The 27,015-nt window shown below is 44.6% G+C and overlaps 1 protein-coding gene and 1 long non-coding RNA gene across 5 annotated transcripts in view; one reads left to right on the top strand and one right to left on the bottom strand.

Annotated features, from left to right (window-relative positions):
- TMC5 (transmembrane channel like 5) overlaps window positions 1–16,835 on the bottom strand; it is a 55,860-nt gene extending 39,025 nt beyond the window's left edge. The window contains exons 1-5 of one of the 4 annotated variants that reach the window (XM_075899397.1): window positions 16,696–16,835; window positions 15,958–16,068; window positions 3,529–3,611; window positions 1,913–2,077; window positions 822–1,027 (exon numbers count right to left, since the gene is read on the bottom strand). In XM_075899397.1, the coding sequence (XP_075755512.1) occupies window positions 822–1,027; window positions 1,913–1,986 (280 nt within the window). In that variant the 5' untranslated portion in view covers window positions 1,987–2,077; window positions 3,529–3,611; window positions 15,958–16,068; window positions 16,696–16,835. Of the gene's footprint in view, window positions 1–821; window positions 1,028–1,912; window positions 2,078–3,528; window positions 3,612–15,957; window positions 16,069–16,440; window positions 16,665–16,695 lie in introns of those variants that run through there. The other 3 variants (XM_075899394.1, XM_075899396.1, XM_075899395.1) reach the window with 3 other exon arrangements.
- A 74-nt stretch (window positions 16,836–16,909) lies between these two features.
- LOC112545817 (uncharacterized) lies at window positions 16,910–26,540 on the top strand. Its single transcript, XR_012896150.1, has 3 exons — window positions 16,910–17,045; window positions 21,754–21,935; window positions 24,872–26,540. It is a non-coding gene; the product is annotated as an uncharacterized LOC112545817 (long non-coding RNA).
- Window positions 26,541–27,015: the final 475 nt, after the last annotated feature.

Below are 27,015 nucleotides of genomic sequence, written 5' to 3'. Positions count from 1 at the left end.
ACTTTTGTAAAAAACATTCTGGCCTTACCCTGCCATGAATGCAGAACTCCTTTAGAAATCAAGATAAGCGGGTACCTTAAAGCTCTGTTATTAGGCACTCAATTAACAGAAAGCTCAATTAAGTGGCATTTCTGATCTCTCTCAAGACAAATCTCCAATGTAGTAACCAGGACTAATGTATTGCCCAGTACATTATGCAATTGCATGTTCTGCCCTCCACTTCTATGCAAAAGAAGCAGAAGACAAATACACAAGCTGAAATCAGGGATTTATTCTAAAAACAGCATCCAGGTTGTGTCATAGGGTCATTACAGATTCAGCCCAATCTCCTACACTTTCTACAGCTACAATGGTAATGAATATTGATAATGATCCGTCTGAGGCACTGCAAGATCCTCAAGTGTCTTCTGAATAATCAAGGATTAAATTATATTCAGTGTAGTTTTAGTGTTAACTGTATTTTCAGTGATCTGATTGTGCACCACGTGCTGCCCATAGTGATAAGTAGCGTCATAAAAACCTATTGTATAGAAAACTATACCTGTATATATCTCAGTGCTTCAAGAAACCAACCACTCTCCAATGCAGTACTACCCTGGATTTGTGAGTACCTTTACACTATTTTATAATATTCTAATTCTTTGAAAACTGGCATTTCATTGGCAAAATATAACTCTCAGTTAGCCAGAATATTCAATTAACTGGTACTCTCCACCCCCACACTTGTTGAATAAGCTTTTACTGTAACTGGATCAACTTCAGGAGTGGACCACCCCCCTCAAAATACTGTCTATTATATCTATGTGTTTAATATTACATACTATGTACACTTCCATGTGGATTCATGCTGGGCACACCCAGCCTTGATGAACTGTGGCTGTATTGGAAGTTGGGCTGCATTGAGGTCATCGGTATAGCCATAGGATAATCCTGGTTTCTCTGTCCTCTTTCTCTGTGACCTTCATAGGAATCGTACAAGGAGTCATCATACGGTGAGGAATCATGAAAGGGTTGGTGAAACCCCTCTCTACAGAGAGCAAACAAACCAAAAGGAGGGAATAACGGTGAGTGGAAAGATAAGATACGGCTATTTACCTTTGGGTCTGGATGTGCAATATTCAAAACAATTTGACAAATAAATTATGTATCATCTTATTTTAGCAGGTTTTAAAACATTTTCATAAAACACAGTGCTTCGAATCCAGACGGCCAAGTTCTGACATATGCACCAATCATCAACTGAATTAAAAAGACTAAAACTTCAGCCCCACTGAAGACAGTGGAAGGATCACTCTAGGTAAGTATATACATAAGTATTTGTAAAATCAGGCTCCAAGTGCCAATCATGCAGCAAACTTATTGACTGCATATCTGCTGAAAAGCTGACGAAACCATGATACTATCTTTTTTGTTTTTAGTTAGTCTCTAAGGTGCTATGGGACCTTTCGTTTTATTTAAGTTTTTTTTAGTTAGACTAACACGGCTACCCCCGCAAGATTTTTCAACAAATACCTGGTGCTTTCAACTATGAATCGTGGAACATATCAATCACAATCTTAGAGCCAATATGACAAATGTAGAAATGTAAAAATACAGAGTAGTTGATGTACTATCTTTCACCAACAGTAGCTGGTCCAAGACAAATTTTGAGCGACACAGAGCTCTCCTTCAGATCTGTACTTTCCACCAACAGAAGTTATCTTCTATCCTGGTACCTACATGGCTACACTACCACTGCAAAAGATAGAATCCACAGACAGACAGTCTCTGTCAAGTAGGGCTTAAAATGGCAAAAACAGAACTGGTCACCAGTTCTGCCCCCCATTTGCCCATGAGTTCTAAACATTCAATTGCCTTTATGATCAACAATACTATTGGTGAGAACTTTTATAAATTATTACTCAAAGTTTACCTATTGTCAATCTCCAATGTCTCTGAATAGTAATAATCTGGGTCTTCAAAAGCTTCATTATAGTGGTAAGACATGGTGAATCTGATGCCTTGATTATGGGTGAGAAATCTTCACTTGAAGTCTTTATTGCGTCAGTATTACTTTAGCAGGTGATTCATTTTAAACCTAAAGGAAGACAAAAGTTAGATCCAATAGATTTTCCATCTAGAAGCAAAGAACAAAAATTATAAAGGACAGCATCAGAACAAGAAAAATGGTTTTACTTTTCTTGGACTAATAATCAATAAAACAATAAGATCTGTAAAAATGGAGAAAAGTCTCAAGTGAATACAGTATAGCATTCTCTGGATCCTATTTACTCTCTGGACAACATGTATTTACCGGTAGTTACAAAAATCACCTGTTTCACTATCTAGAAATACAGTCCTCGTTTAAAATTTAAAGCACTAGACTTGAGCATGAAAATTTTCTGTTGTGATACATGGTCAGAAAGGGTTAAGTATCCTGTAGGATAAATGATCCAAAATCAATCCTTAGGGAAATACTGGTAGATAATGTTTGTGGCTTTGTGTGTTTACAAATATAATGCTAGAGATTAACAATGTAACCAAATGGTTCCTATTTATACTGCATTCACCTCTCTTTAAGGTATAAAGCAAATCATCTGCTAATGATGGGCAACTGTCTTATGTTAATCCATATAGCTAATTACCAATGATGCTTGAGAGATAGGCAACCAGGGAGACTTCCAAATAGACCTCTTGTTTACCCAGTAATGAATGGGCAACAAGCTGTTAGAAAACTGTATAAAAGACCATTGAGACCTGATCCTTTTTGGAGTCAGGTCCACTTAAGCTTCATCAGGGAAGTTTGAGTAGCAAGACTGAGATCTCCCAGCCTGCTTGAATTCATCCAGAATATGGACTATAACCCATGGACTAATTCTGTAAGAACTATTTGCAACTACAAAGCTCAACATCTCTACTATGCACCTGATCTCTGAACCGTGTTTGTGTCTGTATGTATGTAGATCTCTTTTAATCAATGCATTCTTTTATTTTTAATTAATTTAATTTAGTTAATAAGAATTGACTGTGTCTTTTGGGTAAAATCTGAAATATTAATTAACATGGAAGGCAAGGTTTTTAATCCTTTGGTTTTGGTAGAACTTTCTTATATGATGAATAAGATCTTCAGTGAGTCTCTTCCTATTTGATTTGGATGTCATGGTGGAGGCCTAAGATGGGTTGCTTAAGTTTAAGGATGATGTGTTGTTGGCTTCTGGGTAACCAGTGAAGTATCACAGAGACTGTTTTATTCTGGGTTGGTAAATCTAAGTATCGGAGTATCCACCAGCTTGTGGGAGTGGCTACTCCATTCTTTGAAGTTCACCCTAATTGAGTGATCTCAAATAGCTCCCCTGGGGACCTGAGTCACTTGTGTAAAAAAGATTTTTCCCAGTATTTTGACAATATAACATTTTATTTTATTTTTTACAAATGTATAACAAACCAGTGGTCTCGGACCTGAATCTCAAGCATCTTGTAGAGAGGTGGTTAAGCATCGTTGGCTCATTACATCAAAAAAAAAAAAAAAAAAAAAAAGCACACTTTTACCTCAAGATGACTTGTACAGTTAGATAGTTTAATGAGACAAGGCACTGTAATTTTCCCCCCCATGTAGGTAGACCAGGTCAACCCTGAGAGGAGAGAGTATAGTCACTGAGTGCTCAGAAAGGGATAAACCCAGCAGATAACACCCCACAAAGATATCCATGTTTATATGAAAATAAATTAGTAAAAAAGACAAGAGTGTTATACAAGTTTGTATTTGTGTATATCAAGTCACACAGCTGTATCCAGATTAACGCCTTTGAGTAATTGGCAATAAAAACGGTCCTCAGCAACTTAATATAGTCTGCAGTTGCCCATCCCACTTTGCTAACAATTACTGAATGGAATCTAGTGTTTGACCAGAAGCGCTTAATGCTAAACATTCCATGTTGTTCCAGCTACAATCTCATGCATATCAAGACAGACCAAAGACTGCAAATGACTTAATATGTTACTTTAAGTCAGTAATCAGCTAACCAAAGTAATCAGTTATGCAAGTGTACATATTTTTATATATAAAACCCAGAACCTAATCTTTCTTCCTTGCAGCAGGTAAAATAGGGGTTTTGCTTGAGGAAGAATTGACTCCCAGTTAATATAATAGTGAAACTTTTTCTTTGATAGCATGTGATACATGTTTTTATGAATTGGCATGTGCTAGATAAAAATAATCATCTGCCTGTTTTTTGGGTCATTAACACATTTGCCCCACACCCAACTTAAAAGCATAGAGTTTAAAAGAATTGCCACGTTTACAGTATAGTTACAGTCTATAGTGGAGAGCTAGCTGCAAAAACAGAATTTCCGTTCCATAAAAACTACATTTTTAGAAAACTAAACCATTTTTGTTTTGATTCAGGACAAAAAAAGTAAAAAAAAAAAAAAAGTTAATTTTTCACATAAAGAAGATTTTTGAGAATCTGATTTGAGAGAACCAAAACAGAATTTTTCAGTTTAGTCCCTGGGCTGCCTATTCCCATAAGAACTGGGAGCCGGGCAGTCCACCAACTTTCTACACTAAAGTTTTGATGAATGTGTCAATTCCATCGACTCACCATTTTCCAACAAAAGAATGTTGTGTAAGAAAAGTTTTGACCAGCTCTACTTCTGAGACACGGGATGCTCTCAACAGGAGATTCTTTCACAAGAAGCCTACTGTAGTAAAATATAGTAAAAACTATGTGTGCTTCTTCCCCCTTCCATTACTTAAGCTTGAAACAGCACATATCTAATTGCGCATGTTTTAGAAGCTGTAGTAAAAAGGGGAACTAGCTGTTTAGACCCATTTCTCAAGGACTGGATTACACGTATTACTTGAGTTAGGGGAATTTGCTAATTGCTATTACTTAAGTAAGCTGTACTGGTGGTTGTTACTGAGTGGAATAGAGTTGAAATATGCTAACCAATAACGCTGCAACACGAAGCTAAGGTAACAAATCAAGACGTGCCAAGTTGGATAAGAAAGTTAAAGAAAGTATAAAAAAGGATGCTTAGCCAACGCCCAGGGTCAGCTTTGCTTTGAGCAATAGCTCCTTGGCTGACCATTGCTTGCAAACAATAAAATGGAGTTGGACCCAGCCTGAAAGTGTGACTCTCTTCTGTGGGCAAATTAGACTGGCCTCCAGGGGACGAACCTTGCAATTTATGCAACACTACCTCCCCGTGGGAAACAGTCAGACAGACACAACAGCAACCTACCACCTCTCTTTCTTTTACTAAAAAATAAAGCTCAGCCATGACGACTGGCAAAGCAACCCTGAGACATAAACTCATGCAAAATAGGTCCTATGCCCCATGGTCTCCATTCCATTCTCTTAAATTTCTTAGAATGCAGCCAGTACCATTATTTCTCTGTGATGCACTGGTGTGGGATGGGGCTTACTGGGGGAATTTTGTGTCATGACATGTGCGCAGAATTCATGTCCCCCACAGATTTCTATGCATTCCCATAGAAAAATGACTTCTTACAGGGAAACCAAAAGAGCAAGCATGCACCCTCTCCCTGGCAGTATAAACAGGTTACCTTGGGCATCCCAAGCAGCTGGTTGAGACATAAATCACTATGGGGTTTGGGTGTGAGGGTGGGCAGTCATACCTGTGTGAGAGACACACACACACTCTCTGTCCCTCTTGTTCTCTATTGTGGCATGCTAGGCATGCCTCTTCTAAAACACTAACTAACTACACACCCACTGGGCAGGCTTTTAAGACATGTGACTCCATTGGGAGAAAAGGGAATATAAGAACTAAAGTAAATTACTGGTGGTGGTGAGTTCTTAATCTGAGCATCTGAAGAAGCCAGTGACACTCTGCTCTGTGGCTTATTGGACTGTGAACCAGAGGGCTCTCACGGCAACCAGGGGTTTGCTTTGTGGCAACAGACCAGAAATCTGAGAAGAACAGAAGAGGAGCCATCTCTAGACTGTCCAATGTTTGTGAAAGAGAGGCTTGCTTAGAGGAATGCAGAGCTCCAACTGTATTGTTGTGTTTAATATAGGGGCTACATGCCTGCTATAACTCTTTTACCATTGCTGTAAATTCCTTCTCAATAAACTGCCATGTAGGTTTGGATTAAATTATTGTGTTTGACCTTTTTCCACTGACAGCAACACTAATTAGTTACACCAAAAGCGTTCCAAGTAAGACAAGTGAGGGAAAGAGATAGTGGAAGGGATAGATAAACCCCGTCCCCGAGAGTCCAACACATTAATTTGTCATTTAAATACATTACCAAAATAACTGAACCAGCTTGATTATATTCTGTTATTTTGATACAAAATATGTAGAATTTTAAAATATGGTGCACAGAGTTGTTAATTTTATGGCACACAATTCCTCCAGAGGTAGATGAGGCTTAGCCCCATTGTCTTTTCACTGAGGTTCATTAGAGAGGAAATGGGGGGGGGGGGAGGGCAGAGGGCATTGTCAGGTCATGTGATGCATGCCTCCTCTTTGACCTCTTGGTCAGCAAGAGCTAACTATTGTTACACTAGGCTCACTTCAAAAATTCTTCTTTGAATGAATCTCCATTATTGGAGATATTTAAGAGCAGGTTAGATAAATATCTATCAGGGATGGTCTAGACGGTGCTTGGTCCTACTGTGCGGGCAGTAGACTGGATTGGATGACCTCTCAAGGTCCCCTCCAGTTCTAGTGTTCTGTGATTCACAGGACAACAACTACAGTTTGGAGAGAAGAGGGAAAGTTTAAAGGGGCATTTAGTTGTTGTGCAAGTCTCATCTTCAAGGAGAAGAAGGTTGGTCCAACAGATAGGGTCTTAGCCCAGGACACAAGAAACCTGAGTTTAAGTCCATTCTCCACCAAATTCCCTGTGTGACTGTCTGCAAGTCACGTACATCTCATTGCCCTTACTTCCCATGTGTAAAAAGGAGATAATAGCAATTTCTTTCCTCGCCATCCTGTTGTGAGGCTAAACAGTGGGGGACACTCAAATACCATGTTAGTGGGAGCTAAATAAGATGGATAAACAGCCAGTAGGGAGGGGACACTTTCCTTAGATCAATACAGGCAGTCCCCGGGTTACATCAATCTGACTTACGTCGGATCCCTAGTTACAAATGGGGGGGGCGCAGCTAGTGCGGGGTGCCTCCCCCACTGTCGCCGCCTCTGGCGGCGCGGGGGGCACTTCCCCCAGGCGGACCAGGGAGACGCAGAGCTAGAGCCCCCCTCCCCCAAGCAGACCAGGGAGACGTGGAGCGGCTTTTCTCGCCGCGGAGGACGCGGGTGTGCTGGGGGGTACAAGACACCAGCCAAAAGGGGGCACCCCAGATCGGAAAAATTAATTTCCTAGGGAACAGCAGGAGCAGCAGGCAGAGAGACTCATTGTGTTACAGTCCCCACCTTGGGAGCAACAGCTCTTTCTCTCTTCAGCACTACAGCTGCAAGTATCTTGTTAGCGTCACGTGAAATTAACAAGTCCCTTCCAGCCTGGCAGAGGTGAAGCTGAAAAATTATCCAGTGGTGTGGGTGGGCAAGAATGGGGAGGAGCAGGACAGAAGGGAAGAGGGGATAAGCCCCAACCCCACACCCTGGCTGGAGTGGAGCAGAGTAAGCCCGGAGGGGATGGGTCTGGTTGCAAAGTGGGTGAGGGGACAATGAGGACCCACCTGTGGCTAAACTCCTGTTCCCAACACAGAATTTTTCTTTAAAATTAATCCTGTGGATAAATTCACACACACACACTTCACAGGAAGGGATTTCCATTTTCTGCTCAGCAGAATACAACAACAGCTTTGATTGTATCAATATTTCACTGTGCTCTCCAATGACTATTGATTACACTTAATACCCATTTCACTGAACCATCTGTAGCAAATTCTATTTGGAACAGTAACATGCATTGAATAAACTTTTTTTAGTTATAAAAAACAAAGATTCTGACTATTAAATGAATAACTGGGATCTTTCAGGTACCCCAAAAGGAAGATTTGGATATAGCATGAAACAATGAAACTTATGATCAATTTTTAATTAAAATATCAACCAAAAAAACCTTCATATCAAAACAGTAAGTGTTTTTATTAGAATAAGGAAGTTGTATGAGAATCAGGGTCTTTTCCACCTAACTCCAGCTCCCCATCCCCCCCCCCAAAATATGTACTAGTTCCGACTTACATACAAATTCAACTTAAGAACAAACCTACAGTCCCTATCTTGTACGTAACCCGGGGACTGCCTGTAATTAGTCTCTGAGGTTACACAGTTCAGGAACCTCAGGACTTCTGTATGCCAACTAGCTCATTTTCTCCTGGGTCAAAAGAATAGCTGTGTTTTCCTCCCTCCCTCTAAAATGTGTATGGTAAGGCAGCACCAGGAACTAGTTCTGTATTGTACATGTTAATCCGCATGTAAAGTGTTAATCATACAGGGAAGTCATTAGTAAATATGCACATCTAGTCTTATCAAGTTTCAAGCAAATCTGCTAGAGCATGACCTAGTGATACCATTATACTCCTAGTAGAGTCAGTATACAAATAAAGTGCCTGCTTTCCCTGAAGGAAAAAAAAAGAATCCAGTCTTATTTTAAAGCCAACACTAGTTCTTTGAACTATAAGGAATTACTACAGTATATTTTACTTCATTGCCAAGCACAAAAGCAATGTCAGTCATCCAAGAGCCACTAGTATTTGATACAACAGGTTAAACCACACTCTTTCCCACAAGTAGGCGTTAGTTTATATAAGGCACAGCTGGTTCTTTCTTTACTGTCCTCCTCTGAGTTTTTATAGTATGGATTCCTTTCCTGTTTAATATACTCTACCGAGTTCCATATGGAAAGCTCTCTCATAACTAGCCCATTTTAATTAGTTTGTCAGTCTGACATTGATATTGTGACAGGATATCAGGTTCTAGGACTCTACACTGCTCTTCTGCTGACTCACCAGATCAGGCATTCCCCATTAAATCCAACACAGTGGTATCGAACAGAGCGTTTGTCTCAGAAGCAAAATAAGCAGGGACAAGCGCAGTCAGCCCCTGTGAGATAAAACTGTTAAGAGGAAAACAGGCTCTGGTGAGACATTCTTAAGACTAAAGTTTGTGTAAGATAACCATGTAGGAACTTTATTAATTTTGTAAGTGGGTGCAGGACTAGGTCCACAGCAATAAATACTGTGACTTCACTTTCCCTCAGCATTTAGTTTTATGTAAGCTGTTTGGTGTACTTGAGATCTTGACATAATTTTCACTGGTAAACTTGACTCTTATTTCAACATAGATGCGTCTGAATTGTGTATCTGTTACGAAAGAGCCAATGACTTCACAAACAAAGAGTAGTCGTGTGGCACCTTAGAGTCTAGCAAATATAAATATCTAGTATCATGAGCTTCTGTGGGCAAAACCCACTTCCTCAGATGTAATGTGTGTTACTCTGCTCATCTGAGGAAGTGGGTTTTCTCCATGAAAGCTCATTTTACTATATATTTATTTTTGTTAGTCTCTAAGGTGCCACAGGACTACTCTTTATTTTTAAAGTTACAGACTAGCGTGACTTTCCTCTGAGACTTTTCCACAAAGATAGCTAGTTTTAGTGGCAATCAATTTCATACCATGTTGGAGACAAATATCATTAGTCCTAAGTTTGCCAGATGGTTTCAACAAAAATACTGGTCACACTTGACATTACATCACAATCTACATGATATCTTATTTAGAAAATACCGGATATTTATATTTTCTCAATTTGTTTCCCGAACAGAAAGCTCAAATATTGGACTGTCCAGTTCAAAACCGGACACCAGGCAACCCTAATTAACACAGTTCAGTAGCCTTTCCTTATTCAAAAAAGCACTTGAATGTGGTTAACTGTAAGCATATGATTAAGCCAGGAGTGGCAATAATTTTTGATGAGGGTCCATTCCTAAATTTTGGAAAGTGGTCGAGGGCCGCTTTCATTATATTAATGGGGTGGGGTATGGGATGGAGGCTAGGTGCAAAAGGGAGCTTGGGATAAGGGATTGGGGTGCAGAGTGGGGGTCTGGGAGAGAGATTGGGTGAAGGAGGCAGTTGTGACTTGCCGTACTGGATGAGGTGCAGGGGTGTGAGCTGTAACCTAGGGTAGGGGATTGGGATGCGAGGTCTGGGAAGGGGTATGGGTTCAGGAGGGGGACAATTTTGAGGTGCTCACAGTAAGTCTTGAAGATTTTGCAATGCCCTGGAATGTGTATGCTTTTCCCTCTTTATACCCAGGGCTCAGTGCTATTCCATAATCCATCACTGACTGAAAATGTTTTGTTTAGAGATAAAAACAGCCTCCTCTATTGTATGGCCACTACAAATGATTAACTGCTCCTACTTTGTGGACTGCTTTTCTGCCTTTCTTCCATTTTGAACCCCCATTAGTTGCCATGCTAACTTTGCTCTTGCATAATAACATCCCCCTATGAATATAAGTGAATAGCATTGAAAAATAACATTTGAATTCTATTTGTAATCACAATTTTGGTTCATCATCATCATCATCATAAAGAGCAGAGTTCATGCAACCCATTATTTTTTCTTTTATTAAACATAAATACAATAGTGTTTGATGGCAATCAACTAATTATTCCAGCCATATCTGGAATCTTCAGCACCAAGACACAGGCCTGTGTGATATGAGCCAAAGAAATAATTCCAATAATCCAACTGCAGACTAGCTACTAGAAAGGGACACTGGAACCTAGCAAGTGATACCTGCTATTATTTTACCCAACCCTCTTTAAAAGAAACTCCAACAGAACCTGAGAGTTACAAATACCAGAGTTCAAACTGACACGACGGGTCACACACCTCATTTGGAGTTAGAAGTATGCAATGAGGTAGCAGCAGAGACAAAGAAAAGAAAAAGCAAATACATTAGAGTTTGGTGTTAAACATACACTACTGAAAAATAAACAAAGTTTAAAAAAGATTTGACAAAGTAAGGAAACAGTTTCTGTGCTTGTTTAGTTTAAATTAAGATGGTTATAAACAGCATTTTTTTTTCTTTTTCATGGTAAAGTTACATGATAACACACAAAAACCTGTTGGGGAATATTTTAACTTGGCCAGGCACTCATTAAAGAATCTCAAAGTTTTGATATTTATTACAGGCAGTCCCCGACTTACGCAGATCCGACTTACGTCGGATCCACACTTACGAACGGGGCTCTCTCGCCCCGGAGCTCACAGGCAGCAGTCAGCCACCTCGAGCTCTGGGGCGAGAAAAGCTGCTCCCGGTGCCCCTGGTCTGCTGGGGACCGTCTCCAGCAGACCAGGGGCATTGGGAGCAAACCCGCAGCAGCGGCGGGTTCCCGCGCTTCTGAGGCTTTGCGGCTGCGGGTTTGCTCCCGGTGCCCCTGGTCTGCTGGGGACCGTCTCCAGCAAACCAGGGGCACCGGGAGCAAAAGCCTCAGAGGCGAGGCACACCCCCCCCCCCCCCTGCCGCTTTGCTCCCTGTGTCCCTGGTCTGCTGGGGGGGGCCGCAGCTAGTGTGCCCCCCTCAGCAGACCAGGCTTTTGTTGTGGACCCTGGGCAGAGCAGCTGGGGCGCTGCCGGTTGGTCCGCAGCGCCGCTCTGGGCACTACTGGACCAACCCGGCAGCACCCCAACTGCTCTGCCCCAGGCGTCCTGATTCAGCCGCTGCTGGTCAGTTTCAGCAGCGGCTGAATCAGGACTCCTGGGGCAGAGCAGCTGGGGTGCTGCTGGGTTGGTCCAGTAGCGCCGAGGAGCGGTGCTACTGGAGCAACCCAGCAGCACCCCAGCTGCTCTGCCCCAGACGTCCCCAAGTCAGCCGTTGCTGAAACTGACCAGCGCTGACTACAGGAAGCCCAAGGCAGAGTTGCTCTGCCCCGGGCTTCCTGGAATCAGCTGCTGATCAGTTTCAGCAGCAACTGACTTGGGGTTCTTAAGTTGAATCTGTATGTAAGTCAGAACTGGCGGTCAGTTTCAGCAGCGGCTGAATCTGGATGCCAGTTCCGACTTACATATAGATTCAACTCAAGAACAAACCTACAGTCCCTATCTTGTACGTAACCCGGGGACTGCCTGTATTACAAGCTAATTTCAAAAACCAGCTTGAAAGGGAAGCTGCATAGCTTAATTTCATTTCCAAGATTAACACCTATAATAGAGGCTTAAACAAAGACTGTAACTGGATTACCTGCTACATTCCACATCCTAAAGACATAAAAAAAAAACCCCCAAACGCTGGGTATTTAAGAGCATTTAGCACCTAGCTTTATTTAGCATGGACACTAATTGACAATATTTTCCCCTTTTTTTCCCCCCTCTTCTTTTTCCTTCTCTTCCCCCCACCCAATCCCTTCTCTTTGCTATCCGTTTGGAAACTGGATCTCCTTAACTCCATTCATCTGAAGAAGTGGGTTGTGCCCATGAAAGCTCATGATACCATCTACATTTTTTGTTAGTCTCTAAGGTGCTGCAAGACTATTTCTTATTTTTAAAGCTGTAGTCAGTCAACGTTTGTTCAATTGTAAACTTTTCAAAGATCACATTCTGTTCAGATACAGACCCCTGTATTGTATCTGGCAACTACACTCTGTAAAACTACCAGGCTGTGTCTACACTGGGCCATTTATTCCGGAAAATCAGCCACTTTTCTGGAATAAGCTGCAAGCTGTCTACACTGGCCCTTGAATTTCCAGAAAAGCAACGATGCTCTACTGTACAAAATTAGCAGCTATTCCGGAAAAACTATTCTGCTCCCACTCGGGGATAAGTCCTTATTTTGGAACACTGTTCCGGAAAAGGGCCAGTGTAGACAGCCCAGTAGTCTTTTCCGGAGAAAAGCCCCGATCACGAAAATGGCGATCGGGGCTCTTTTCCGGAAAAGCGCGTCTACATTGGCCACAGACGCTTTTCCGGAAAAAGGGCTTTTCCGGAAAAGCAGCCTGCCAATGTAGACGCTCCTTTTCCGGAAAAACTGAAAATGGAATAGTATTCCTTTTTAAGCATTTCTGGAAATTCATGCCAGTGTAGACACAGCCCCAGTGTGTGTGGGAGGGGGAAATGGATTCTGAAATGCAATAGCTATTAAAATTAGAAATAGCTCAATCGGAAGGTAGGGCAATGCATCAGACAGAAAAAGGAAAGATTTGAAGGAGTTAAAAAAATTGTGAATACTGCTAAAGGATAAGAAGGAAGATCTGTTGAATCTTCTGCTGTGCCCCTACTTACAAAACTCCAAAGATTTTATCCAGCCCATAATTAGATCACTGAGAAACCAGCTATGTGTATTTCCAAGGCACCCATCACAGTTATTTATAGGCTCACGTGTAAATAAGAATAGATTCTCAGCTACACATATGCATTATTCTATGATGCAGAAGACTGAGCCCACTTTTAAAAATATACACTATAGTAATCTTGCAACTCACACTTTTCATTAGCCAAAACTGACAGCTGAAGACAGACTATTGGCGCTCAAAGAAACTAGGTTTGGACACAATAAAATGAAAGCAGTTCTAAATAAGAATATTAGTTTTGAATAATAACAATAGATAGTAAGTCACAGCATAGTACATCAATATGTTAAGAAGTCTGAAATATTGGATGCTTAATTTTTAATAGAATAGTTATTTTCCTTTATATCAACTTCTTTATTCTGTGCTGGTAGTGTAAAGCCATTTTGTTGACTGTTTCGGATTATAATTTAATGAGATTTATCAGTTTCAAAAACTTCATCAACTAGTCCAACTGAAAAGACTGATATAAATTAAATGAATTAACATTTTATTAGAATAAGAATGGTAAATACATTTACAGTGAACCCTCGTTTATCGCGGTAGATAGGTTCCAAACCCGACCGCGATAGCTGAAAATCCGCGAAGTAGGATTTCAAAGCCTCGGGGGAAGCCGGCGGGGGGGGGGGGGGCATCCCAGGCGCGCCTGGGCTGCTCCCCCGCCGGAGCCCCTCCGCGGCTTTCAAAGCCTCGGGGGAAGCCGGCGGGGGGGCATCCCAGGCGCGCCTGGGCTGCTCCCCCGCCGGAGCCCCTCCGCGGCTTTCAAAGCCTCGGGGGAAGCCGGCGGGGGGGGGGCATCCCAGGCGCGCCTGGGCTGCTCCCCCGCCGGAGCCCCTCCGCGGCTTTCAAAGCCTCGGGGGAAGCCGGCGGGGGGGGGGGGGCATCCCAGGCGCTCCTGGGCTGCTCCCCCGCCGGAGCCCCTCCGCGGCTTTCAAAGCCTCGGGGGAAGCCGGCGGGGGAGCAGCCCAGGCGCGCCTGGGATGCCCCCCCCCGCCGGCTTCCCCCGAGGCTTTGAAAGCCGCGGAGGGGCTCCGGCGGGGGAGCAGCCCAGGCGCGCCTGGGATGCCCCCCCCCCCCCGCCGGCTTCCCCCGAGGCTTTGAAAAAAGTCCGCAAAGTCGTGAATCCGCGATGGTCGAACCGCGAAGTAGCGAGGGCTCACTGTACTCTCTTCAAGCTGAGAAGGATACTTTTTCCATCTGTAAATTTCAGATCAACATCCTTTTTAGTATGTTGTAACCTGACCACTATTTGTATACCTACCTATAGGAGCTGATTTATTTTTAAATTAAAACATCAGATACAAGAAGAGGGGAGAAACAAACGCTCATGTTTTACAGGAGTTCAGAATTCTCAGCCTTTTGGCTAAGATGATATGTGTGTTGGGTTTTTAACAGAAATATTGTTCATTAGTCACGGCTATTTCAAACCACTCTGATCTTTCTTGTATCCCATCTCAGACAACTTCATACCAATAAAAACGAATGGCTTTTTAAGACAAGCCACGGGTACTTAAAATACAGTAACACACTGGTGAGCACCTTACCTAACCTTCCGTGTACCCAGTCTACAGAGGATACAAAGCTGTTACAGCTTCAGCTAGAAAGACTTGGCTACGTAGCTCACAGGGGAACTGCTTGTGCTTTTAACTCTGGAGCTCCACTCTAGTACAGACAGTAACTGTACTATCATACATAGGGTGTTCTCATTGCTCTAACAAATACAGTATGTTATTGCCAAAATACAGAGCTGCAGTGGCTAATCAACTTTGGCAAAGAACAGGTATGATTCCAGTGAATCGCGGTCTCAGACTAGAGCAGCCAAGCATTCACACTGGAGTCTACATATTTTTTCCTCTACTTAAGTATTTCTCAGTCTTTTTGGTAGGTGGCCACTAGATCAAAGTCAACAAAATTCACAATCACCTTATATTTACTGTTAAACCAAAAGTTGTGTATGATTATAAATAATTTTAAAAGAGATCAGCCTAAGAAGAAGCCTGCCTAATTTATGTATGTGTGCAAGGTGAATAGAGAAGGTGTGTAGGAGTGAGCTATTTTTGCTGTCAATGCCTCCTGACCTCAGGCAGAGGATACAATTTGCAACTCACTGGCTGAGAGACCCACCTATAACTAGGGATTAAGGGGTCAGATTTCTTGTACCCTTAACACACACTGAATGGCACCTTACTCCACAAGTAGTACTACTGAAATCAGGGGGACTAATTGTGAAGTCAACTGCTAATGTATTGCAGTAAGGGTATCAGCCTCTGTCCCTTATGACTCTTTTAAAGGGAATGCACAACAAAGGGTTAATATCTACAGCGGGGAGGAAATAATGCTGCAGCTTATTTGGCAAGGACTCAATCCTGCTCCTGATGAAGTCATTAAAAGTTTAGCCAGTAACTCCAATACATGCAGAATCAAACCTCGGTTCTGCTCTGGAGACCTTTCATATAATTAGTGGAATCATGGCAAATAGGGCCAGAAGGGAACTAGAAGATTAGTCTGACCTCCTCTGTAAGTACCAGCTACCAACACCACCCAGCATCACATGTATGTACATTTCCACATTAGCTCCTATTGCAAGAGAGGCCACACATTTCAGTAGAATATAAGATATGGAGATTTTTTGGTCCAGCTAAATTGATATCAAGGTTTAACAAAGTGACAGTCAGAGAATCTGTCTTACCTGTTTCATGGAGGTCTTAAATCCAGTTTTTTGCGGTGAATTAGAGACTAGACTTTGCAGCACTGAGGTAAGTTTTTGCATGAAGTTCAATAGTACTCAATATTATGTGACCTGTAAAAGAATATCCTGGTTTACACCGCACTCTAAATGCCTGCTTGCTCTCTTTCTCTCCCCTTCTCTAGCTATCCAGAGAGGGACAGCCACCCAATGCAGTGAACTTCTAAGTCACTGAAAATAGCAACAGAAATCATCTGCCCATAACAGCAGCGCTCAGATCCCTACAGTCTTGAGAGCCTGATAAAATTTCCAGCTGTTTTTCTTCATTAACCTTCCCTTATCACTGTCAGTCAGAACTTTCCCCGCCAACCCATTTTATTCTTTTCACTTCCTCATGGGTCAGCAGGTGCGAAGGTTACCAGAGCCGCGCCGAGATGGGTACGGGGGGGACGGGACATGAACTGGAAGACCATCTGAAGGCAACACCTTGGGCAGAGTTTCTTCCACCCCAAGCGTTGCGGAGCTGGGCTCCTTCCCGGACTCTGCCAGCTCCGAGCCAAACTGCTGCCGCTACCTGACTCCAGGGGGATGCAACTTTCTTCCACGCAGACGCCGCCGGGACTAGCCTGGGGGGCGCGAGGCAGACGGAGGCGCGTGTAAAGCCACCACACCCGGCTGCCGCCCCGCACCGCGCCGCGGGAGGCAGGGAGGGAACCAGCCCAGCGCTGGCGGCTCACTCACCTGCAGAGCCGCTACTCCCGGAAATCCAGCGGGACTTGCCGCGCGTCTCGCACCTCTCGGAGGCGGGGGGGGGTCAGTAGCCACGCAGGGCTCGGCGCCCGGCTGCGCTTTGCAGGCTCCTGCCGCGTGGCGGCTGCTGCGCTTCTGGCCCGCGGGCCGCGCTCGGCCATTCCGGGCCGGACCAGGGCTGGGAGCGGGGAAGGGGCGGGCGTGTCTCACGCGGTGCGACCTGCACTGGGCCGCGGCTGCTTAACCCCGAGCGGGGTTTGTTGTCTGGGGCTTGCAGCTGCTAGGGAGCCCGGGCGTGTCTGGGAAGCGCCTCCCGGCCCCCGTGCGCTGCGGGCAGAGGGGTGAGTAGCGGGCACGTGTTGGAACTCAGCCCTTTCCCGAAGCCGGGCCGGCCCCCTAATGCCTGGGGCGGGAGGCTGAGCTTGTTTTCTGCAGGGGGGGGGGGGTCCTTCCTCTTTTCTCGCCGTCTGAAGGTTTGTCCGGCCGACTGTGGCTGAAGGCGAATGCTCGTTCCGGTCCTTGCTGCCAAGCGTGCTCGGTGTTTTCTGGGGACTGCTGAACTGTATTGATTTATAACGCTGTTCAAAAAGTGCTTCTGCTACGTGCTTCTTCCCACGGTGCTTTCCATGCGATTCAGTGAGGTTGCCAGGTGTCCGGTTTTGAGCTTTCTGTTCGGGAAACAAACTGAGAAAATAGAAATGTCCGGTGTTTTCTAAACAAGATGCAATGTAGCTTGTGATGCAATGTCAAGTGTGTCCCCGATTTTTGTTGAAACCATCCGGCAACCCTAGCCCTAGTCTGTCTTATTTTCTCTCTTCCTTTGAAATGTCTAGGAAGGCCATTAACTCAGCCTTTCTCAAACTGAGGGTCGTGACCCCCAAGAGGGTTGCGAGCAACTTAGAGGGGGGTCGCAGGACAGTCCGTTTTTTTGGGACAGTCTGGTAAAAAAATTGAGAAAATACCGGACATGGGCAATGTCTGGTATTTTCTAGTTTTACGGCTGGGCGCTTGATGGAAGCCTGGCAGGGGCTGGGGGAGTGGCTCGGAATCAGGGCGCGATCAGCACTGAGAGCCTCTGGTTGATCGTGGTGCCTTGTGGAGGAGGGGAAGCCCTGTACGTACTCCTGAGCGCTGGTCAAGCACATGGTGGAGCCACAGCCAAACTCACTCGTGCTTTGCCAGGACTGTGCATGGGACGGGCAGCGCCTTGGAATCGGCATTTGCCCGGGTCAGTCCCACTCCCTGCCGGCCGATTCGCACTCCCCCTGACCCCCTCCCGGCCAGCTGGTTCTCCCCCACTTCTCCTCCCGATCTTCCCCTGCCAGCCCCACTGCCCCCACCAGCCCTCCTTCTGGCGGCCAGTTCTCCCCTTTTCCTCCCAGTGTCCCCCGGCCAGCTCCCACAGCATCCAACACCCCCCCAGCCCAGCCAGCCCTGCTTCCCACTTGCTGGTTCCCTTGCCCGATCTCCCCCAGCCAGCCTCGCTGCTCCTGACAACCCCCCAACTCCTCCGGCTAGCCCCACTGCCCCTAACTCCCACCCGCCCCAGCCAGCCCTGCTTCCCGCCGGCCAGTTCCCCCACTCGATCTCCCCCAGCCAGCCCTGCTGCCCTCAATGACCCCCCGGGTAGCCCCACTGCCCCCAACTCCCACCCGCCACTGCCAGCCCTGCTTCCCGCCAGCCAGTTCCCCCACCTGATCTCCCCTGGCCAGCCCCGCTGTCCCCAACTCCCCCTTTACTTGTGGAGTAGTGAGGGTGGGAGGTCACACACGTTCATTTAGAATTTTAGGGGGGTCGCAGTATTACAAAGTTTGAGAACTCCTGCATTAACACATTACTACCCTCAAAGACTTACACACTTGCATAACTTTACTGAACATTGTATTCCCAAAAAGCATCGAGGGAGTGTGGGACAAGCAGAATCAGGGAAAAGACCCAGAAATTCTGGGGAAAAAACCCATCCCTGTAGTTGTGGCAAAAAGCACATCACAGGCACAAAAACAGGTCATTCAAGTCCCAAGGGCTTTACCAAAACCAGCAGAATTAGTTATTTACTTGAAAAAATTATCCAAATAGAATGAGTTGTGTCTTCATTCAAGTTCTGTCTGTGCAGCAATATGTTCTAGACACCATTCCTGCACACACACAGACATCAACAGGAGAGTTGCCACAGACTTAAATGGGAATAAACTTTGGACCCCAAAAAAGAGTAAAATTAATACATTCTGCGTTCTTCCATATTCAAATGCATTATAGTAGAGTGATCACTTGGATGGCTGAGTTACACAGGACTAGGAGGGCAAATTTTCCTCATTCTTCCCTTAAAGCTCAAATCCACAAATATAAACTCTGAGAAGTAGGGCAAAGTAGGTTGAGAGGTGTCTTCTTTAGCTGTTTTTAAATAATATTAAAATCCAAAATTTAATCTAATCTGTATATATTACATTTCTAAAAAGATTAAAATTACAGCTCAATTTGTTTAATACACCTTTTGTGATGCCTCAGCTACTTGTATTTGATTCAGTTCTGTTTGTTCACAAAAATATGTGTGAACATGAATGACTCTGAAAGCATTCAATAATGAATTAGATCAAAATACTTGAAGTGGATGCTCCAGTAACATTTGGCTGCAAGGCTCTAGCTTACTCAAGATACTGACAGCAACATTTCTATGGCTCCTAGCTGTAGAATTTAGTACTGCTTCAGTTCTTCATATTATGTGTATAATGGTAATGCCTAGAGAGGCTCAGATGAGATCAGAGTTATTAGAACCCAGGTCCCCTGAGCCATGTCATGGCCTAGCCACTGCTTCCTCTGTTCTTAAACATTGTATTAATTACATTATCTTAGCTACTAGACCAGTGGTCCCCAACGTTTTGGGGCTGCTGGGTGCCTGGGGGCGGGGCCGCTCACGGGCCACGGGTCTGGGGGCGGGGCCAAGCATGCGCCACGTGCCCAGGGCTGGCACCAGCATGTGCCACGACCCCGGGCAGGGGCCGCCCATGCGGGCAGGGGCCGCCACCGGCACTGCATTGTGCCACAACCCTGGGCAGGGGCTGTCCAGGCACCGTATGCCCGGGGCTGGAGCTGGCACCGGCATGTGCCGCGCACCAGGGCTAGGGCTGGCACCGGCATGTGCTGCGACCCCGGGCAGGGGCCACCCACGCGCCATGCGCCCGGGGCCGGCACCAGCACCAGCATGTTCCGTGACCCCAGGCAGGGGCTTTCCAGGTGCCTGAGGCCGGCACCGGCATGTGCCGTGACCCCGGGGCAGGGGCCGCCCATGCACCCAGAGCTGACACCTGCTGCATGCCCGGGGGCGGGGCCAGCCCAGATTGCTCCGTGGGAGCACATAAATGGCCCGGCGGGTGCCATGGCGCCCGCGGGCACCACGTTGGGGACCACTGCACTAGACTTATGTTAGCACAGCAGATGGTGCCCTTTTTAACATGCAGAGCATTGAGAAAATTTTTATAAGTACCTTTGGAAAGGCTAAGGAAGAGTGAGCTCATCTGAAAAACTGACATCTATAAATATTTGGATGAAAGAACACCCAGCACCCTTGAATAGTACAGAACTGCCCGACAAACATGATAAACTCTGACATGCAGTTCTAAAGGGATACTGAAGCTTTCGTTAGTCTGATGGCAGAGGTTCATTATGGCTGGTTATCAACTTGTTGGTGTTTTTCCAAGCTTCTAAGGTTGTGAAGATGTTTATATTTCATTAAATGCACTTATTAAATGTACTGTTTCTGAATGAAATTTTGGAGTTCTTGCTATAACATTGCACCTTTCTTAAGGTCACAATTTTGGAATGATTGTGCACTAGCTTCTAGCTATGCTATATCACCAAGTTTGGTCAGCATGTGAGCAATTCCCAACTACACACTAATGCAAGGTAGTGTGGGACTGAATGGAAAAAGATGTCCAATGTTGAGAAAAGCACTTGAAAGAATTTGAATTTTTTAAAAAAATGTATTGTGAAAGAACCACCAGAGAGAGAGAATGTCTACTGAAATCTGGTGTCTGCTGCTGAATGAAGAGCCAGCCCTGTGTTATGTGGTGACAAAGCACACAGGAGAGTTTGTGGTCAGCATTCAGCCTCTTTACAAGAGCCATTGGAGAAAAGTGTCATACCAATAATGTGGAAAGGATGAGACCCACTGTGCTCTTGGAGCTTACAGATCCATAGAGTATAATTTAAAGTGATTTCACATTCATGGCATTTCTTCTACATCCCCAGAGGGCAGAAGGTTGCTGTGGTAATTGCATAGAAGTGGGAAAAACATTTGCAATCTCTTAAGTTTTCCAATTAAAAAGGGACACATTTTCACTAAAGGGTGTTCCCTTCCAACTAACTGCAATTTAAAGAATTGTTTTAGAAAGGCTTTAACAAAATAATTTTTCAACCTGTAGAAAGCTTTGCTGGGAAGTTCTGCTTCTTCCGTTCAGGAAATTGTTAATAGGGCTAAGAAACACAGCATTTGTTGAAAGAAATTCTTTATAGCAAAGCTGTCACAGAAAGAAGAATCATTGTTTTTACCAGAATCATTATTTTTACATGTCGCATTGTGTGATTTGGGCTGGCCGGTATTTTGTTTTATCAGCTTGGCGCCTGATGTATGTGGATGTGGGGGGAGTGGCAGGCGAGCAGAGCGGCATTTAAAGGGACTGCTTTTTTTTTTTTTTTTTTGCTCAGGGGGTTGCCAGTACAAAAAGGTTTAGACTGTAGGAATACATCTACACTGAAAGCTTATTTCAAAATAAGCTCTACACTCTAGGGAAGCCTCAAAATTAGTCTGAGGCAGGCTTCCCTAATGTAAACATGCTATCTTGATTTAGAGCCCCAGGAGGCACTGGGGAGGAATAATTTAGAATGGCCCTGGTGAGGGGCTATTTAGAAATAGCAGAAGTGGAGTGTCTACACACACCTTATTTCGAAATAGCTATTTTGCAATACAAGCAATCCCCACACTTATGACCTAATTGATTCCTAGAGAACTCTCATAAGTCGAGCCATTGTAAGTCGAATCCTTATTTCCCATAGGCGCAATGCTATAAATGACGGTTCTGTTCCTGGAAATCCATTTCATACCCTAAAAATACCAAAATTGACTATGGAAATGGAGGAAAACTAAACTAAATAGTTTAAATAATGCAGAAATATAACTAAAGAGTGAAGACCGATGTGGTGGAGACGCATGCAGTTCAAGCAGCAGCTGTAGACTGGTGAGTCTGGACTAACTTTGTATGTTTCCTGTTTTGGGATGATGCAAGGGAAATGTGGATGCAAGACAGAGGCGACCTACTGTGGGACCTGGGAGAACATCTCCCTGAGGGCCTCTCAGATGTGCACCCCATAGTGGTGGGCCTGCCGAATGGCAGCTGTCCCGGGCTGCTCGAACTGCCAGCCCTCGCCTGCCATCCACCCCACACAACATGCTGAGACCACATCCAGGATATTCTGTTCACCCATGTCAAGACGGGTGAGCAGACAACGGAATCTCGCCTTCAGCCAGCCAAAGGCGCACTCCACCTGGTTGCGGGCCCTGTTTAGGTGCAGGTTGAATCGTTCCCGGCTGAGGTCCATGCGTCCGGTGTATGGCCGCATCAGCCACAACTTCGGGGGTAGGCCGCGTCCCCCACGATGCACAGTGGCATGCAGACATCCCCAACCATCAATTCCCGCTGGGGGTAGAAAGTGCCTGCCTTCAGCCTACAAAACAGGCTGGAGTTTCGGAGGATGTGGGTGTCATGTGCCCTGCCCGACCACCCCACATTAATGTCTGTGAAGTGGCCACAATGGTCCAAGAGGGCCTGGAGCACCATGGAAAAGTACCCCTTCTGGCTGATGAAGTGGGCTGTTCGATGCTCCGGTGCTCGGATGAGGATGTGGGTCCCATCCTCGGCTCCCTGCAGTTGGGGAACTCCAGGGCAGCAAAGCCAGCCACAGTTGCATCCATGTCACGCAGGCAGATGACCCTCGAGTAGGATGTCGTTGATGGCTCTGACAGCCTGCAGAAGGGCACACAGAATGAGACAGGGTGGATGCATGAGCCCTTGGGGGATGTCTGCCTCCCTCTGATGGCCTCTGTCCTCAAACATGCCAGGGCCCTCTTGCCCTGGAGGTTCCCCCCCAACAGCAGGCCTATGTGAGGGAGGGACGGCACAACCGCCTGGGTGACGTGGCTTCCCCCCCCCCCCCCAGCCTGGATTCTTCCCTTCCCCCTGGGCCCTACCTGTATCAATTTGGCACCAATTGTGGACTTGCCCACCCTGAACTGGTTTGCCACCAAACGGTAGCTGTCCAGGGAGGCCAGCTTCCACAGGGCAATGGCAAGACTCTTATTCATGGGGATGGCGGGTCGCAGCTGGGTATCTTGTCTCCAGAGGGCAGGGGCGAGCCAGGCACTCAGCTTCAGGAATGTCTGCTTCCGCATCCTGAAGTTCGGAGCCACTGCTGGTCATCCCAGTGCTTCAGGACCAGCTGGTCCCACCAGTCGGAACTGCTGTTAAGTCTCCAGTATCACCTTCCATAGTAGGGTAGGGATGCCACAGCAAAGCCACCTCATCCAGGGAGAGAGAGTCCAGATTGAGCTCGAGCTCCTGCAGGAGTAGCATGGCAGCATGGAGCAGCATCTGCATGCACTCCATTGGCCGTGTGGGGCCAGAGCAGGCACAGGGCCATCTCTGGCTCCATAGCACAAGAGGACGAAGGCAAAAGTCCCCAAAGGCACTAAGGCAAAAGCTGTGGTGTCCAAAGAGGCTGAGGGCAACCACAACAAGCACTGCTACAGCTTTCAGCCCCTAGGAGAGGTTCCAAAGCACACAGCAGCAGAGAAACAACTGTCCAGGGAGATCTCTTTAAGCTTGTCTCTCAGCGGGGCTCCGACACCCACCTGCAGAAAGGACTGGTGATCTTTTGCCCTGTCCAAAGTGGTTCCAGGGGGGAGGTATTTGCACAAGAGCATCCACTGCTTTCTGCAGTGTGGATGCGCTCTTGTGCAAGAACTCTTGTGCAAAAAATTCTTGCACAAGAAGCCTGCAGTGTAGACATAGCCTTACTGTGTGGCCTTGGGCCCTTTAAAATATACCTCTTTCCCTAGCACACAGGCATCAGTATATTTCTCAACCAATCAAGTAACATGTTAAAGCTACAATTTACCTTGATTCCATTATGTATACATCTTTTCACCTAGCAGAGGCAATGTTTCTAGTTGTCCACATTTTAAACATGAGGAAAACCAACTGCCTTATCTACTTTATAGTGTAGCTTGAAGATTAGTTAATGTTAATAAAATGGTTTGAAACGATGCATTTAGTTGAATAAAATGGTTTGAAACCATTGCTTATTTGCTCTGCTCATTTAAGGAAGAGATTTTGCCTATGAAAGCTCATGATACACTCTCTCTCTCTCTCTCTATATATATATATATGCAGTGCTTTTTTTGTGACAGTATGCCCCAGGATAGCATACCGCCGCCTATTTTCCCAGCATACCTTAATTGAATGGTATTCTCCTCTGGTGTACTGGCATCTATTTGCATTTTCCTTGGGCAGCTCGGGACACACAGCTTTTAAAGGGGCCGCGATCGCATTTTGACCCCGGCACAGCTTTTTTTTTTTTTTTTGGCTCAACAACTTTGAACCTGGAGTACTGGCACCTTTTTTCTTACAAAAAAAAGCACTGTATATATGTATATATTTGTTAGTCTCTAAAGTGCTATAGGACTACTCATTTTTAAAGTTACAACTAACGGCTACCTTTCGAAAAACAACAACAAAGAGTCTGGTAGCACTTTAAAGACTAACAAAATATGTAGATGGTATCATTAGCTTTCGTGGGCAGAGCCCACTTCTTGAGATGACCGGAGTGAGACTTTGGATTGCTTAGGTAACTAATCACAAGTAGAAGAGTTATAATGTTTCTTTTTCCACATGTGATTCATTATTACCTAATCACCCTGAAAGCCTACAGCATTACTCAGTAACGACTCACTCATGTCTGCTACAGAGAATCCATCAGAGGGGCATGTGGTTTGAAGAATTTGGTTATTAGCATAGCTAATTAGAAATTCTCTGACTAGACACTTTCACAAATGATTACTGGATTCAGCACAAATTTCTTATTATTGAATTAATATATTTTACTTTTCCTGTTGCAGGTAACTTTCATAAATCTAATTATCAAGCTACTCCAGAAAGTAAGTTATCTGTGCAAAGCTGAGCACAGGATTAAAGGAAAACTTTCAGATCAAACCTAATATAAACATGCCTTTACCTGTTACCAACTCTAGCTTTACATTAAAACTAAAAGATATAATTTTCCAGGTTTGTTTCCTTGTATCTTTCCATCTACTGAAAACCTGTCTCACTTCTGTTTTATAGAGTTCTTACTCAGTTCCACAGACAACTCCTTTTATTCAAACCCAGTGCTGCACTGTTTCCATTGAAAACTCTCCAGGAGAACACTTTAAAGAGTCCACCTGATGAGAGTAAAATTGCAGAATCAAGGAATCATTGCCTGATAAAATCAGACCCAGCATTCAGGGTTTTCAAGAATAATTTTTTTACAAACCCAAGAACTGGAAACATTGATTTCAATGGGGTTCTGCATGGGTGGGTAAACTGTCCACATTGACAGTCATGGAATCTAGGCTTTGGTATTTGTTAGGCTGTGCTATTGCAGAATAGATTTTTTTTCCTGGAATTAATGCACCTTTAAAAAAATCTGTGTGGCCTATTCTTAGTTTAATGTTTATACAGTCTGCCTCTTTGCAGTAATGTAAGCATAACTAAATTAGGTGCGCACCTACTGAGATAGTGATCACAAGCGTTTGCTCGTGCCTGTAAGTACTAATCATCCTTTATAAACCCACAGCAGAACAAGGAAGTTCAGATGAATATGTAAAATACAGTCTAGGGGGTTGTTACTTCTGTACAAACACACAGAAAGTTTTCAAAGACAAAAGTTTGCAGCTATTCCTGGATACTGCTTTCCACTGTCATGGTTAAGTTAGAACAACGTTCAGCATCCTTTATAAGCCCACAGCAGAACAAGGAAGTTCAGATGAATATGTAAAATACAGTCTAGGGGGTTGTTACTTCTGTACAAACACACAGAAAGTTTTCAAAGACAAAAGTTTGCAGCTATTCCTGGATACTGCTTTCCCTGTCATGGTTAAGTTAGAACAACTCTAGAAATCAAAATAGTTTACTAGAGCTTAGGAGGTTTTTTGTTTGTTTGTTTTTCCTTATACTGTTAAAAGTTAGTGCCCTAGTACTCTTTATAAAAGCTCAGGTGTCCTTCACTATTAGAAGCAGTCTTCTTAAAATAAGCTTTCCCCGCCTCTCAGTATAATACACTGAGGCTACGTCTACACTGCAGGGTTTTTGCACAAGAAGTCTTTTGTGGAAATGTTCTTGCGCAAAAGCGCATCCATACCTCAAAGCCCATCGCTTTTGCGATGGGCTTTTGTGCAAGAGAGCATCCACACTGCATGGATGCTCTTGCACAAGAAAGTTCTGATTGCCATTCACAGAATGGCCATTAGAGCACTTGTGCGTTTTTGGATAGGCTCTTTTTGCACAAGAACCCCCTGCAGAGTCCACACATGTCTTTTTGAGCAAGAGCTGTAGCACAAAAAGGAGTTACGCCTGATAGAAGGAGGTATACCTATCCCGCAAGAAGCCCTCTGGTTCTGTTGATTGACTGTAGATTTTCTTGCACAAAAACGTGCTTGAGGTGTGGACGGTTTTGCACAAAAACCTTGTAGTGTAGATGTAGCCTCAGGCAAGTGTTTGTGGCAAAAAATATGCTAATGAGGGACTCATTTGCATGAGTTGTGATGTCATTAGCATATTTTCTGCCATTTCTTTTTGCGCAAGGGGTTTTTGCGCCAAAAGAAGCAGTGTGGATGTTTCCTTTTTGTGCAAAAACCCCATTTTGCACAATATCCTTATGTTTGTCCCAGAGAGGCATAAGGATCTTGTGCAAAATGGAGGTTTTGCGCAAAAAGGAAACATCCACACTGCTTCTTTTGGCGCAAAAACCTTCTGCGCAAAAAGAAACGGCAGAAAATATAATGACATCATGACTCATGCAAATGAGTCCCTCGTTAGCATATTTTCTGCCGCAAAAACTCACAGTGTAGATGTAGCCTAAATGAATAGTAACAAAATAAACAATTCCTTATAGTGCTTAGGATTCTCTAATCAGATTTACCTATTCTTTGAGTTAGATAGCCCAAGCCCCTTCCTTTTTGGGCCCTCTCCATAAATATGTTCTCCAGATAATGTAATCTCATTG

Source organism: Pelodiscus sinensis, chromosome 16 (genome assembly GCF_049634645.1).
Source record: "Pelodiscus sinensis isolate JC-2024 chromosome 16, ASM4963464v1, whole genome shotgun sequence".
Classification (NCBI taxonomy): Eukaryota; Metazoa; Chordata; order Testudines; family Trionychidae; genus Pelodiscus; species Pelodiscus sinensis.
The sequence above is the reverse complement of the archived record's forward strand: the minus strand, read 5'-3'. Positions and strand labels throughout refer to the sequence as shown.